Raw genomic sequence first — 14,270 nt, 5'->3', positions numbered from 1 at the left:
TAAACCTCAAGAGCAAGGGGAACCTGGGTGGCTCACTTAGTTGAGCGTCTGCCTTCAGCTCAGGTCATGGTTCTGCGATCTTGGGATTGAGCCCTGAGTTGGGAGTCTGCTTCTCTCTCTCCCTCTGCCCTTCCCCAGCCCTCCCCCCCAAGCTTGTGCTGTCTCTTTTTCAATCTTTCAAAAAAATACATAAAATCTTAAAAAAAAAACCCAAAACACTCTAAGATTAAGAGTCACATGATCCAACTGACCCTGACAGGGGCCCTCAGAATTTTATCAATTTTATTAGTCCTTTTAAAGAACCAATTTTTGACTCATTTTTTTGTGTTTTTGTTTTGTTTTGTTTTGTTTTTTTTTTTGTTTTTTAGGTTTTTATTTATTTACTTGAGAGAGCACAAACAGGATGAGGGGGAGAGGGAGAAGCAGACTCCTGCTGAACCAGGAGCCCGATGGGTATTTGCCGGGAATTTAATGGGTATTTATTTAATTTTATTGTGGTAACAACTCCCTTACTTTATTTTTTAAAAAGACTTTATTTATTTATTTGACAAAGATCACAACTAGGCAGATGAGGCAGGCCGGGGTGTGGGGCGCAGGCTCCCTGCTGAGCAGAGAGCCTGATGCAGGGCCCTATCCCAGGACCCTGAGATCATGACCTAAGCAGATGCTTAACCCACTGAGCCACCCAGGTGCCCCTCCCTTGCTTTTAAATATACTCTCACCAAGGAGCAAAACACCTGTCCTTTTGTAAACTCAGTATTTCCTACAAGTGGTAGCATCTAAATCTATCAACATGTAACAAATGCCTTTAACATAAAGTTTGCATTCCCCTTTAAGTAAATATATTTCATTTAATTGTAGAAGATTTTAAAACATATAAAAAGCATAAAGAGGGAAAAAATGACAAATAAATAAGAAACAAAAAAATCCAAACACATGAAATGAATTTCTGTGGATGTTGTTTTTTGTTTTTTACAGATTTTTATTTATTAATTTGAGAGAGAGCACGAGCAGGGGGGAGAGGGAGAAAGGCTCAGTCCCAGGACCCCTAGATCATGGCTGGAGCCAAAGGCAGATGCCCAGCTGACTGAGCCACCCACATGCACGCGTCCCCTTGTGTCTCCCCTACCGTGGGACCACAGGTGATGGGGAATCAGAGCTCCTTTCAGGAGAGGGAGTAGGACAGACAGCTACCTCGTCCAAAGAACTCAAGCAAGGGTGCACATTACCCCCTCCTCACCAGGAGGTGGTAATGGCAAAAAGTAGCAATACAAGACCCTTTCAAGGTCTTGTAAATGGAGTGCATCCACTTTAAGTCTTTTAATGAGGATCTATAGGAGGTCAGGTCTGGTGCCAGCAGCCGCAGTAATTCTAGCTGTAAGAGAGGATATTAAAGTTGCGGCAGATAAAACACTCACACCCAGCTCTCAGGAGCTGATGGGCTGCTGTGGCAAGGCAGAGGGGAGCCACTGCCCGCCCGCCCTTTCGTGCCCACTCCATGCTCTTAGTGAAGTGTCCGGGGGTGGGGGTGGGAGTCAAAGCATTGACTTTGGAAAAGAGTATTCAAAGCAAACCAGAGCCACCTGGATACCACAGCTAGAAATGGTGGAGCAGAACTCTAATGCTCTTGTGTTGGCTTTTGAAACGGAGACCATGATGAAGAGGGATGGCTGGGGACATTCGTAATGCGCCACTAGGGGTGAAATTCTTGAAGTGATACAAGTAAAAAAAAAGTTTCTAGGGGCCCCTGGGTGGCTCAGTGGGTTGGGCCTCTGCCTTCGGCTCAGGTCATGATCCCAGGACCCTGGGATCGGGCCCCGCATCGGGCTCTCTGCTCAGCAGGGAGCCTGCTTCCCTCTCTCTCTCTCTCTGCCTGCCTCTCCACCTACTTGTGATTTCTCTCTGTCAAATAAATAAATAAAATCTTTAAAAAAAACTTTCTATTAAAAAAGAACAATCATTTTCTCTTAATATATGTAAATGATGTCTGCACGGCCGGATACATTTTGGGGGCATCACGGAGCTTTAGGAAAACAGTGGAGACTCTGTCAAGTGCACTTGAGACATGGGCTTCATACCAGCAGCTCCCAACTTTGGGGGGCATTGGAATCACCTGGAGAGCTTGCTAAAATACAGATTGTTGTGTTCTACCCTCCCCCTCCGTAGATACTAACCCTGGGGTGAGGCTCAAGAAGGGGCAAGTCTGACTTGTTCCCAGGGAACTGATGCTGCTGGCCCAGGGACCCCTTTCAGAACCACTGGGCAGCACAGTCCAATTCTAACCAGAACGGATGTGTTCCAGGGTCAAGGATAATTAAGCAGTTGTCCTCATGGGTTAGAAGAGCCATCCATATTGTGATCAGTCTACTAACCCAGGACCTCCCCCATGACTAAAGGAGGGAACTTTCTCAGGAAACGAGATGAGGACATTTCAGCCGTGAATGAGTTTTTGAAGGATTTTTCCTCTTTTCCTCCTTCAGACTTTGGATTGAAGTTATTACAAAGTTTTCCTTCTCCACATGATCATCAAACCCCTGGGGTAGTCTCTATAAGATGGTCTCTGCGGGTGGGGGTGGGGGGAAACACCTGGCTGGCTCAGTCAGTACAGCATGAGGCTCTCGACTTCAGGGTTGTGAGTTCGAGCCCCATACTGGACATAGAGATTACTTAAAAAAAATCTCAGGGAGGGCCGCCTGGGTGGCTCAGTTGGTTAAGCAGCTGCCTTCGGCTCAGGTCATGATCCCAGCATCCTGGGATCGAGTCCCACATCGGGCTCCTTGCTCAGCAGCGAGCCTGCTTCTCCCTCTGCCTCTGCCTGCCATTCTGTCTGCCTGTGCTCGCTCTCTCCCCCTCTCTCTCTCTGATAAATAAATAAAATCTTTAAAAAAAAATCTCAGGGAATTCATGTTGTAGTAATTCCTCAAACAGAAGCTTATAGAATTGGGCTGCCTGGGTGGCTCAGTGGGTTAAGCCTTTGCCTTCGGCTCAGGTCACAATCTCAGGGTCCTGGGATTGAGCCCCATGTTCGACTCTCTGCTCAGTGGGGAACCTGTTCCTCCTCCCCCACTGCCTACTTGTAATTTCTCTCTCTCTGTCAAATAAATAAAATCTTTAAAAAAAAAAAAAAGAAAAGCTTCCAGCATCTGTAACCACAAGTACTTTTCACCAGCCTATGTGAAAACACATCATCAGTGTTTCTGCTTTTGTGGGCAGGGAGGATTGAAACCAAACAATTCTTGCCAGAATTTGAGGAGCTGACCAGAATGTTTAAGAAAAGATCACACCATGACACACCTTTAAAATCTTGCATTGGATTTTTTTTTCTCTTTTGAAGACTTTAAGTTATTTCCATGCCCAATGTGGGGCTTGAAATTACAGCCCTGAGATCAAGATTTGCATGCTTTTCCGACTGAGGAAGCCAGGAGCCCCTGGATTTGTCTAAGTATAGCAAAGTGCTCTTTTTTTCAGAACTTTCAGAATTAGTTCTATGTTCACCAGAATGTGGGGACATGGGACACTTGTTTCCTGCTTGTGTTATAAGTTCCTAGAACAATGTAAGGCATGTGGTAGGTACTCTATACATACCTGTTAAGTAAATAATTAAAACCTAAATTTTATAAAGGGTAAAAAATTCAGGGGTGCCTGGGGGGCTTGGTCGTTAATTGTCTCCCTTTGGCTCAGGTCATGGTCTCAGGGTCCTGGGATGGAGTTCTGTATTGGGCTCTATGTTCGGTGGGAAGCCTGCTTCTCCCTCTCCTACTCCCCCTGCTTGTGCTCTCTCGCTCTCTCTCTCTCCCTGTCAAATAAATAAATTAAAATTTTTTTTTTTTTAAAGCAAAAATTCACATAAGCATCATCTCAGCTATCAGGGCATTCTACTTTCTCAATCATTGTTGCTCCTGCGGTTGTAATTCTGTGGCTTTCAAGGAGCAGATACATTCCTTGGGGCTCCTTGTCAGGAGCTGAAGGTCATTCTAGACCGAGCCTGACTCACTTTTCCTGACTAGTCAGCCTGTCCATTTCTATAACGCCTACTGGGATATAATGTGGAGGAGCAGGCTCAGAAAGCATATGTATTACCAGAAGGCATGCTAGTAAGTCTATCCCATATTATACTTCTTCTCTAATAAAAGACAAAAGAAGAGAAACACACTCAAAAATCTCTATGTCGGGGTGCCTGGGTGGCTCTATTGGTTAAGTGTCTGCCTTCAGCTTGTGTCATGGTCTTGGAACTGGGATTGAGTCCCGCATCAGGCTCCCTGCTCAGTGGGGAGTTTGCTTCTCCCTCCTCCTCTGCCTGACCCCTGCCCCTTGTGCTCTCCTTCTCTCTCATAAATAAATCAATAAATGATACTTACTTTCCCCCTTTAAAAACATAAAAACCTCTGTGTCTACCCACTAACCTGACACACTTGCTAGATTGGTATTGAGCAGATTAATTCTGGATCAGTGCCTTGACAGTTGTCAACAGAGCCCTCTGTCTCTGTTCAGTCACACTAGCCCATTCTTCTTTCTTTTCTTTTCTTTTTTTAAGATTGTATTTGACAGAGGAAAAGAACGCAAGCAGGGGAGCGGCAGGCAGAAATAGAAGGAGAAGCAGCCTCCCCCGTAGAGCAGGGAGCCCCATGCAGGACTTGATTCCAGGACCCTGGGATCACGACCCGAGTCGAAGGCAGACTTACAACCGCCTGAGCTACCCAGGCATCGCTATACTAACCCATTTCAAACATGCTATCAGTCAGGGTGCAGACAGGAAGGCTGAAACGATGCTAGGTAGTTCAAACATACCAAATCTATGAAGAGGATTTGTTATAAAAATATCTGAAGAGCTCATGGAGCAAAATGAGAAGGGAGGGTAGGTAACCCAAAGTTCAGTGTTTGCAGGCAGCTGATCCACACCCAGGGCCGGGAGATCCTGAGCACAGAACACACTCCCTGCCAAGTTATTGCCAGAACCCCGACTTTCTGCTGCCGAAACTGCCCAAGGCTATAGCCTGCAGCCCTGCATTGCTACAGGAAAGCTATCCAGAAACAGAGATAGAACAATGCCTTCTCCCCTTTTCCTGTGTTCCAATCTCCCCCAGGGCTTCCCCTGTTTGGTCAAACACAACTAGAAGCCAGCTGCCCAGGGATTCCAGGAAATCCGATTTGTAGAGGTCTGGTCCTCTGCAAAACAGAGCAGAGCACAAGGATAGGCCCTCCGTTTCCATTCCAGAGGAGAATGAAATGGAGCAGAGAACAAATGGGAAAATAATCAGACCACTCACCTTTAGATTTTTGGTTTTATTATTTATTTACTTATTTTGAGAGAGAGAAAAAGAGCAGGGGGAGTCGTAGAGGGAGAGGAGAGAGAGAACCTTAAGCAGGCTCCATGGCCAGCATGCCTGATGCGGGGCTCCATCTCACCACCCTGAGATCATGACCTGAGCTGAAATCAAGAGCCGGAGGCTTAACTGACCGAGCCACCCAAGCACCCCTAGACGTTTGTTTTTAAATAAAATGAGACAGGCACCTGTCTGCCAAACTCTAGAGAACACATGTTCACTCTCTGAGTGGCTGTCTACAGCAACCGCTTACTTGGCTTGAGGTGGACAGTGAGTAGCAATGCAGGACAGACTTCCATGGTGCTGAAATAGTCCAAATACTGAGTAACTTTTTTTTTTTTTTTTTAAATTTCTTTGAGAGACAGAGAGCAAGCACAAGTAGGCGGAGAGGCAGAGGGAAAGAGAAAGGGAGAAGCAGGTCCCTGCTGAGCAGGAAGCTGCTGGCGACCCCAGGACCCTGGGATCATGACCTCAATCAAAGGCAGATGCTTAAGGACTGAGCCACCCAGGCGCCCACAGGTATATACTTAAATAAGACTTCCAGTTAGTTAGAATTCTGCATATCTTGAGTTGTGTACATTTCCATCATCCTAGACTTAGTGCTGATAAGGAAAGTTTGATGAAGCTGTGTATTGGTCTGGACACCAATATAAGGAGAGAAGATCACTCCTTGCAATTCCGTTCTGGGGTAATGGAGTATTCTGACCAGTAGGGGGCATCACGCCCAGTTCTCCCCTGCGGGTCTCTCTCCCTTTGCCCCACCGTGTAGTCCCTATACTATAGGAGGGCCCTATACTCTAGAGCAGAGTGATCTCAGCAAAGACCATACCCTTTAATGAGTTCTTCAGACATTTTGAATTATTGTCAAGACCGTGACCCGGAAGGACCCTTTCTGGCCCTAACCTTTTTCTCTAGGCCACCAAAATGGGGTCCGCCAGTCAGCAGCATCACTATCGCGGGAGAGCAGACCCAACGTCAGGCCCGTTGAATCAGAATCCGAGTGCTGGGAGGATTCTCAGGGCATCTGTGAGCACCGTAATACTTGAGAAGCGCTGCTGGAGAGCCTTGAAGGCCGGCGTTCGGCTCACCTAAATCCTGCGGTAGAGGTTTCCGAATGGGAGTGCGGAGGAACTCCTCCATCGAAGTTAGATTAGAACTCTGCCTTGGCTCCAAGGTCTCTGCCTCTACGTCCTTAGGGTTGAGCAGGTCGACAAAGCTTGATTTCCCCAAACTGTCACCTGTGGCCCAGGATTTAGAGACACCAGACTCAGAAGTCCATGTAAGAGAGAGTGGCTGGGCCACCCACGCTCTTTATATACTCGCCGTTTATCAGGGCTTGGTTCCAGATCACTGTGCCCCACGGGGTTACCCAGCTGCCCCCCTCGAAATCATCTCACAGAAATGTGCCACTGATTGAATTGGATCACCTCGTCTTCCTTCTGTGACTTGGGTGGAAGGGTCCACTCCCGTGCCAGGCCCTTCCCAGGGCTGGGTTCCATCACTCTTAGGTTTTGGGGTGTTTTTTTTTTTTTCTTTTATAAGCTTTCTTGAATCATGTTCTTTGTTTTCTCCAAATAAGTGAATAAATCAGGACATAAGTGTGATCATTCCTATTCCTCTGCTATTTAGGAGATTTTTCTCTGCTTCCATAAGTTTGTAGTAAATATGAAAAAGCAATTCTGGATATGTAAGAGTTCAACGTGTACCGATAGCCACCTTTGTCTGCATCCCTTCCTCCCTCAACATAAAATGTTTTATTTTTGTCCTTATCTCTCTTAAATTTGATCCTCAGTGATTCTCTTTATGCACTTTGTAATCATAGTATTAAATGAATAAAAAGAGTAGTGGGAATGTTAGGCTTCATTTCTTCAGGGAACATGAAGGATTAAAAAATTCTGGACTTGGGACTCCTGGTTGGCTCAATTGTTTAAATATCTGCCTTCCACTGTGTCATGATCTCAGGGTCCTGGGATGGAGCCCCACGATAGGCTCTTTACTCAGTTGGGAGTCTGCTTCTCCCTCTGCCTACTGCTCCCCCTGTTTGTGCCCTCTCTCCCTCTCTGACAAATAAATTTTTAAAAAGAACTATAAATAAAATTATAAATTCTGAAAAAAATTAAAAATTCTGGACTTCAGGACACTGGAAAATATGATCAACACTATTGACTTTTTTAAAAAAGATTTTTATTGGGGCGCCTGGGTGGCTTAGTGGGTTAAAGCCTCTGCCTTCAGCTCAGCTCAGGATCTCAGGGTCCTGGGATCGAGCCCAGCATGGGGCTCTCTGCTCAGTGGGGAGCCTGCTTCGCCCCCTCTCTCTGTCTGCCTCTCTGCCTACCTGTGATCTCTCTCTCTATCAAATAAATAAATTAAAATCTTAAAAAATGATTTTTATTTATTTATTTGACACATAGAGAGAGAAAGCACAAAAGTAGGGGGAGTTGCAGGGAGAGAGAGAAACGGGCTCCCTGCTGAGCAGGGAGCCTGATGCGGGTCTCAATCCCAGGATCCTGGGATCATGACCTGAGTCGAGGGCAGACACTTAACCAACTGAGCCACCCAGGCGCCCCAACACTGTTGACATTTCATATCAGATAATTCTTTGCATTAGGGGGCTATCCTCTGCGTGGCAGATGCCAGCATCGGCGGCCTTTACCCCCTTTCCCCACTAGATGTCAGTAGCGCTCCCCCAGTTGTGACACCCAATAAAGTGCCTCCAAACATTGCCAAATTGGGGGCAGGAGGGGAATGGCCCCAGTTGAGACCTACTGACTGAGTTTATAATCTGTCGGAGCTTTAGTATGTGATGCTCTCAACATCATACTGATTCTGTCTTCTCAGTTTGAGAGGTATTGGGAGTAAAAAGAATTTAAAAATTATAAGGTTTTGGGGATTGAGAGATGCGAATTACATACAAGGTTTCCCTAGAATCGCTTTTTCTTTCCTGAGAAGGAAATTTGAACGTGAAACCTCAGGTAGGAATGTCTTTATAGACACTGGAAGACAATCAACAGCAGTACTCACCAACTTAGGCCACATGTCATACGGGGGTTAAAAAAAATTATATATATATATAAATTAAATATATATATTTATATATTATATATGTTTTAACATGTATATAATATATAAATATATATTTATTTATAATTTATATATTATATAATAAATATATATATTTATTATATATATTTATTTATATATTTTATATTTTTTACCCCCATCTATGTGTATGTATGTGTATATATATATACATACACATATATATATAATTTCTTCCTCTGCCTCAACCCTGCCCTGGAAAACAGATTTAGGGAAGTGCTTTCTTACTAGGTGCGTGTGGGGGCCATGCTGGACAGTGAGCTGGGCCCACGTGGCTCCCTGGGGCCCCCCACGGAGGGGAGGTCCCCGGGGGCAGATTTGAGGGAGGGGGTGAGACTGAGCCTCAGGCTCTGGGTTTTTTGGCAGAAGGGGGCACCAAAGGTGGGGGTGGCCTGAGAGGGGCATGCAGGTTTCTCCTGCTCTGAGTGTTTTACACAGCTCCCAATGGCACAATTTCCCCCTGGGTGGCAGGCGGAGTCCTGCGGTATGACTCAGGGGTCCCCAGTCTGGAGGGCTTGCAAGCCAGGCCCATGGGGACTGAAGTCTGAGAACCCAACCCGGGGTTAGGGTAAGGGTCCAGGGACTTCGCAGGTCCCACCTGCCGGTGCTGAGGTGGGCTGGGATGGGGGGCTGAGTAGAGGGTGGGGTTGGCCAGCATTGGGAGGTGACCCGGGCTGGGCGAGCACCTGGCACTTAGAGCGCTTTCTTGCAGGCATCGGGCCGCGACCATGCGGGACCCTGGGACGGGCCCAGGCGTCTCCCCTCAAGGTCCCTGCTGCTGGAAGCGAGTTTGCCGGGGCTTTCTGGCCAATTCTTACAAGATTTCTGCCCAAATCTATGTCGATTTAGGCAGAAAGCTCCTGAGAATTGGCTGGTGTTGGGCGGTGATTGGGGCCGCATGCCAGCACCGAGCTGGGAGGGCTTTCTCGTTAGGTGCATGTTGGGGCATGGGGGACCGCCAGCTGGGCCCACACGGCTCCCTGAGGGCCCCAACAGAGGCGAGCTCCCTGGGGGCAGAGTTGAGGGAGGGTGTGAGGCTGAGCATCAGGCTTAGGGTTTTGGGCCCGAAGGGGCTGCCAGAGGTGGGGGTGGCCTGAGGGGCTCATGCAGGTTCCTCTTGCTTTGAAGGTTCTGCTCAGCTCCCTATGGCTTGGTTTCCTCCTGGGTGGCAGGTGGAGTCCTGGGGTGGGGATCAGGGGTCCCTGGGGAACCAAACCCAACTCATGTTGCATTTGGAACTGATGAGTTGAGTGTTTGTTTGGAAGAGTATATTTGCTTCTCCAAAAGGGACAATGTTACTGGTCAATCTTAGAAGGAAGTTAATTACCGCTTAAGAAACAAGCAGGTGTCTCTCCTTCACCCAGGAATCGGAGCAGGTGTGCAGGCTTTAGCTGGGAGCTGCCTGCTTATGCCCATATGACAACCCTTCTTCACTCTGGCTCCACGAGACCTGAAGGTTTGAAATCAGCGTCTGACTCAGTCATGCAGCTTGTCCCAGGGCGTCAGCTTTCAGAGAAAACAGCAGGTCCGTTGGGCGCAATGTCTCACATCCATGTCACGACCGGAGGTAAAACTTCTCTCTCTCTTTTTTTTTTTTTTAAAGATTTTATTTATTTATTTGACAGAGAGAGATCACAAGCAGGCAGAGAGGCAGGCAGAGAGAGAGGAGGAAGCAGGCTCCCCGCTGAGCAGAGAGCCCGACACGGGGCTCGATCCCAGGACCCTGAGATCATGACCTGAGCCGAAGGCAGAGGCTTAACCCACTGAGCCCCCCAGGCGCCCCGGTAAAACTTCTCTTGAACCCCAAACCTCCTGGGCTTTTCTTGTCTCCAGTAGAGCCACAAAGTCGCACTGAAGCAGCTGTCAGCAATCTAGAGTGGGTGCCAGGGTTCCTGAGTTTCCCTGCAGGGGGTACATGGCAGGGGATCCCATTTCTCTGTCTATTTCTGGCTTACGAAGGTATTTGGAACATCTCTTCCCTAGGTAATCCCTTTGATTAGAAAGGGAAGAGGAGATTAACTGCGTGTGTTTTTAACATAGAATGTGTTCCTTCATCTAACAGTGTTTATTTCATTGGGCCTACGCTGTGGAGGAATGGCCGGCCTCTAGAGTGAGGTGGCTGTTTGTGGTCAGATAGAGACATGGATGATGCTTTCTCCTTTGTTAAAGGTGATGTATCTGAATGGATTTATCTTTTCATCCAAAGAGTTTCAATGAGGGCAGAGGGAAAATTCAAAATGATTCCAAGGAGCCTTGGACGATTTAAAAGGGAAGCTTGACTTTCTTGTTTCACTCAGTGGACCATTTAGAGAGTTGGATATGCCACATTTTCTCTGCAGTTTCATGGGTGGTGAAGTCAGAAGGAGTCTTTGGGAATTCTCTTGGATAGAGGCATGCTAGTGGCTTCAAGGAGCTTGGTGTAAGGAACCCTGGAGTGAATTTCTTGCCTGATGCTGAGTGAGTCAGGTTATCCCACAGGCTTTCCATTTCCTCCTTAGGAAATTGCTGGCAGAGAACATTCTGCTTAAAGCAGAACCCACCTGCACTGTCGATGGGCATGTGGGATGTTGCAGCCATTCTAGAAAAGAGTATGGTAGTTCCTCCAAAGGCTAAAAACTGAACAACCCTAGGATCCAGCAATTGCACTCCTAGGTATTTACCCAAAGGACACAAAAATGCACATTATTGGGGTACAAGCACCGCGATATTTATGGCAGCATTATGAACCATAGCTGAACTATGGAGGGAGTCCCAATATCCATTCAGTGAAGGATGGAGAAAGAAGATGGGGGAGATTTATATCTATATCCATATCTCTGTCTCTATCTACACACAATGGAAAAGGACCCAGCTTTTCAAACAGAATGAAATCTTACCATCTGCAAGTCTGTGGATGGATCTAGATTGGACTAAGCTCAGCAACATCAGTAGGACAAGACCAATACCCCATGACTTGACTCCTATGGAATTTTCCAAAAGAAAACAGATGAACAGAGTGAGGGGAGACAGATAGGCCAATGAGGAAAAAGACTCCACCAAAGCACAGACGGAGGGTTGCTAGAGGGCAGGGGTGTGAGGGGAAGGGTTAAATGGGCTATGGCTATTAGGGATGGCCTAATATAGCTATTAGGGATGGCCTAATAGCTATGGCTATTAGGGATGGCTTGTGATGAGCTCTGGGTGTTCTATGCAGGTGAGGAATCACGGAATCCTATACCTGAAGCAGAAGAATGAACACTGCATGAAAGCGAATTGGAGTTGAAGTGAATGAAGAAAAGAAGACTCTGTTCTGCTTCATGAAGAGTGAGGTAAAAATGGAGTGATTTTCGCTCTTCATTTTCAAACACACTGTGGTAGGATACACTAGTTTCTGTTTACACAAGGAGTCCTCAGAAAGCTGCAGTGAAAGGTTCAGATCTCAGAGCCTGTCCATGTTCCATTCATATGTTCCTTACAGTTTGCCCAGGTACAAAGATCAATGGAGAGAAATAGGATGGAAGAGGAAAGGAGGTGTTAAGCATTCAGGAGGTAGTTTTTTCCTTTTTTCATTAAAGCCTTAGGCCGGTGTAATTTTGGAAGAAGGAGGGGGGATCCCAGAGCTTTGCGGCAGAGGGAGTTCCAGGTCTGCCTAGAGCTGACGGGGTCCCTGAGGTGAGCTGAGCTAAGGGCATGGCAGGCCTGATCTGCCAGTGCTGAGGCGAGTCCCTCGGGGCGCTGAGTTGAGGGCGGGGTCAGGCGGCATGTCGGACTGCGGGTTTGTACACAGGGGGCTGCAGAAGGTGGGGGTGTCTTCAGGGGGGCATGCAGGTTTCTGCCCCTCTGAGGGTTCTGCACAGGTCCAAATGGCATGGTTTCCTCCTGGGTGGCAGACAGAGTCCTGGGGTATGGCTCAGGGGTCCCCAATCTGGGGGGATTGGGGAGGCCAGGCCTCTGGGCACAGAAGCCTGACAACTCAAACTAGCTAGCCCTAACTGCTGGCGCTGAGGCGGGGTCGCTGGGGGGGTGGTGCTGAGTGGAGAGCGGGGTTCAGATGGGGCTTCATGCTCCAGGTTTGTGGCCTGGGGGGCTGCTGAGTGTGTGGGTGGCCTCGAGGGGTGCATGCAGGTTTCCCCCACTCTGAGGGTTCTGTGCAGCTCCAGAGGGCACTGGGGGGATTCTAGCTCCAGAGGATCCACAGAAATGCAAACTGGCCTGAGCAGAGCCTTCCGTGTGGTCTGTCTTCTTTGTTCCTGGGTGTGGCTCTGTCTCTGCTTTTGGAGGCTGTTGATTCTCCTTTTGTTTTCCTCTGAGCTGCAGTATTTTGTGTGGATTCAGGGCTGATAGTTGACAGAAATTCTTCCTGAAAAGAAGTGAAATAGAAGCCATCCTTGTTTCCTAAGTAGACCTGAAGAGATTCCATAGTAATAGCCTTTCCCAGGCCCCTCGGCCTTCATGTGCTCGCCAACTCTGAGATTTTAGAAAAAATCTTCTGTTCTGGCAGGTTGAAAGAATTAGTTTGCTTTTTAAAAAATTCAACAAAGTCACTCTTTTCATCATCTATACAATGATCTGTAAACATTGAATGAACAAGGTTGGACAGGATGAAGGAAGAATGGGCTTTGCAGTGGCATTTGGAGCACTGTGTACTCACTGTTGCCCCCGTGTGGCCACTCTCCAGATAGCACGTGGCCCAATGTGTTCCCGTTTACCAGATTCAAGGGAGAGTAAGACCAAAGAAGGTTGGTCCCTGAATTCCTTAGCTCCTAAATACCATCCTCTAATTTATGAGCAGTATTCTAAATCGAGTATCTCTTAACTAGATATTAGGGTTAGGGCCAGGGTCAAGTTACATACATTAACGAGGGACAGATTTTTGTAGGCCTATCTTACCTGCCTATGGTGTTTTTAAAAAATACAATGGGAGAGGATATAATCATCAAAGCACTGAGCATACGACCTGTCCCCGGAAATAGGTCACTACACATAATGATTGTTTCATCTTAGCTGAGGACCAGGACCTGGTCCTACAGCTACTTGGCAGGTAGCATCTGTGGCTAGCTGGCTCTCTCCCTCTGACAGCCACACACAGCTCAGTCCATCCTCTGTTCTGCTCAAGGGCAGCATAGGGACCAGGTGCAGGGGGGACTCCCTTGTTTAGGGATATCACCCCTTGCCCACACTGTCATTGATGATTTGGCCAATGCCCAGTCACACTGATACATGTAGCCACCGGAGGGCACATCTGTGACATCCTCCTGGAACACCCCTGGTCACCCTGCCCCCTCAGTCTGGCCAACCCTGCACACCCCCAGTCCTCCTGAGCATCCACCGTCGTGACACAGCTGTGATCACCCTCCTGGAGCATTCCCGTACCCCTACCCCCAGGTCTGGCCAATCTGCACACCCCTAGTCCTCCTGAGTGTCCCCTGTCATGGCACTTGTCACTAAGGCTGTCATTCATTGTTTCTCTGTCTGTCCTTCTTGCTTGGAGTAGATCTCTCTCACAGATGTCTGGCTGGGTGACAGGTGGATGAGTGGTTTCGGAATCTTTTGTCCTGGAACAGCAGGCATCCTACAAACCCTGATGGGTAGGGAGAGTCTCTGTCCCTCTGTGTGCCCCCAGCCTCGGTGGAACCTAGTGTCCAGGACAAGGGACTTGGGAGTCTTCCCAGATGAAGTTTGTTCTGTGAAGGTGGCTTCCTTCTGAGATCACTATGCAACCACATTGTGTGGCCATTCCTGTGGGACAGAAAAGCATGCCGCTGTATTGTATCTTCCTTGCACACTCTGGCTACCAAAGAGGAAACACATGCTCACCCTCATAAATTCACACTTACACCTCCGTTTCTGAGCACCACTGCCATGGAA

The 14,270-nt window shown here is 47.7% G+C and overlaps 1 protein-coding gene across 1 annotated transcript in view; it reads right to left on the bottom strand.

The window, feature by feature from the left end:
- The window catches only part of NANOGNB (NANOG neighbor homeobox), a 56,824-nt gene extending 45,842 nt beyond the window's left edge, over positions 1–10,982 (bottom strand). The window contains exons 1-2 of the mRNA XM_044226393.1: positions 10,964–10,982; positions 6,413–6,562 (exon numbers count right to left, since the gene is read on the bottom strand). Coding sequence (XP_044082328.1) covers positions 6,413–6,562; positions 10,964–10,982 — 169 coding nt within the window. The remainder of the gene's footprint in view (positions 1–6,412; positions 6,563–10,963) is intronic.
- Between the last annotated feature and the right edge of the window lie 3,288 nt (positions 10,983–14,270).

Source organism: Neovison vison, chromosome 12 (genome assembly GCF_020171115.1).
Source record: "Neovison vison isolate M4711 chromosome 12, ASM_NN_V1, whole genome shotgun sequence".
Lineage (NCBI taxonomy): Eukaryota > Metazoa > Chordata > Mammalia > Carnivora > Mustelidae > Neogale > Neogale vison.
Note: the sequence above shows the minus strand (reverse complement) of the source record. Positions and strands in the feature narration are given on the sequence as shown.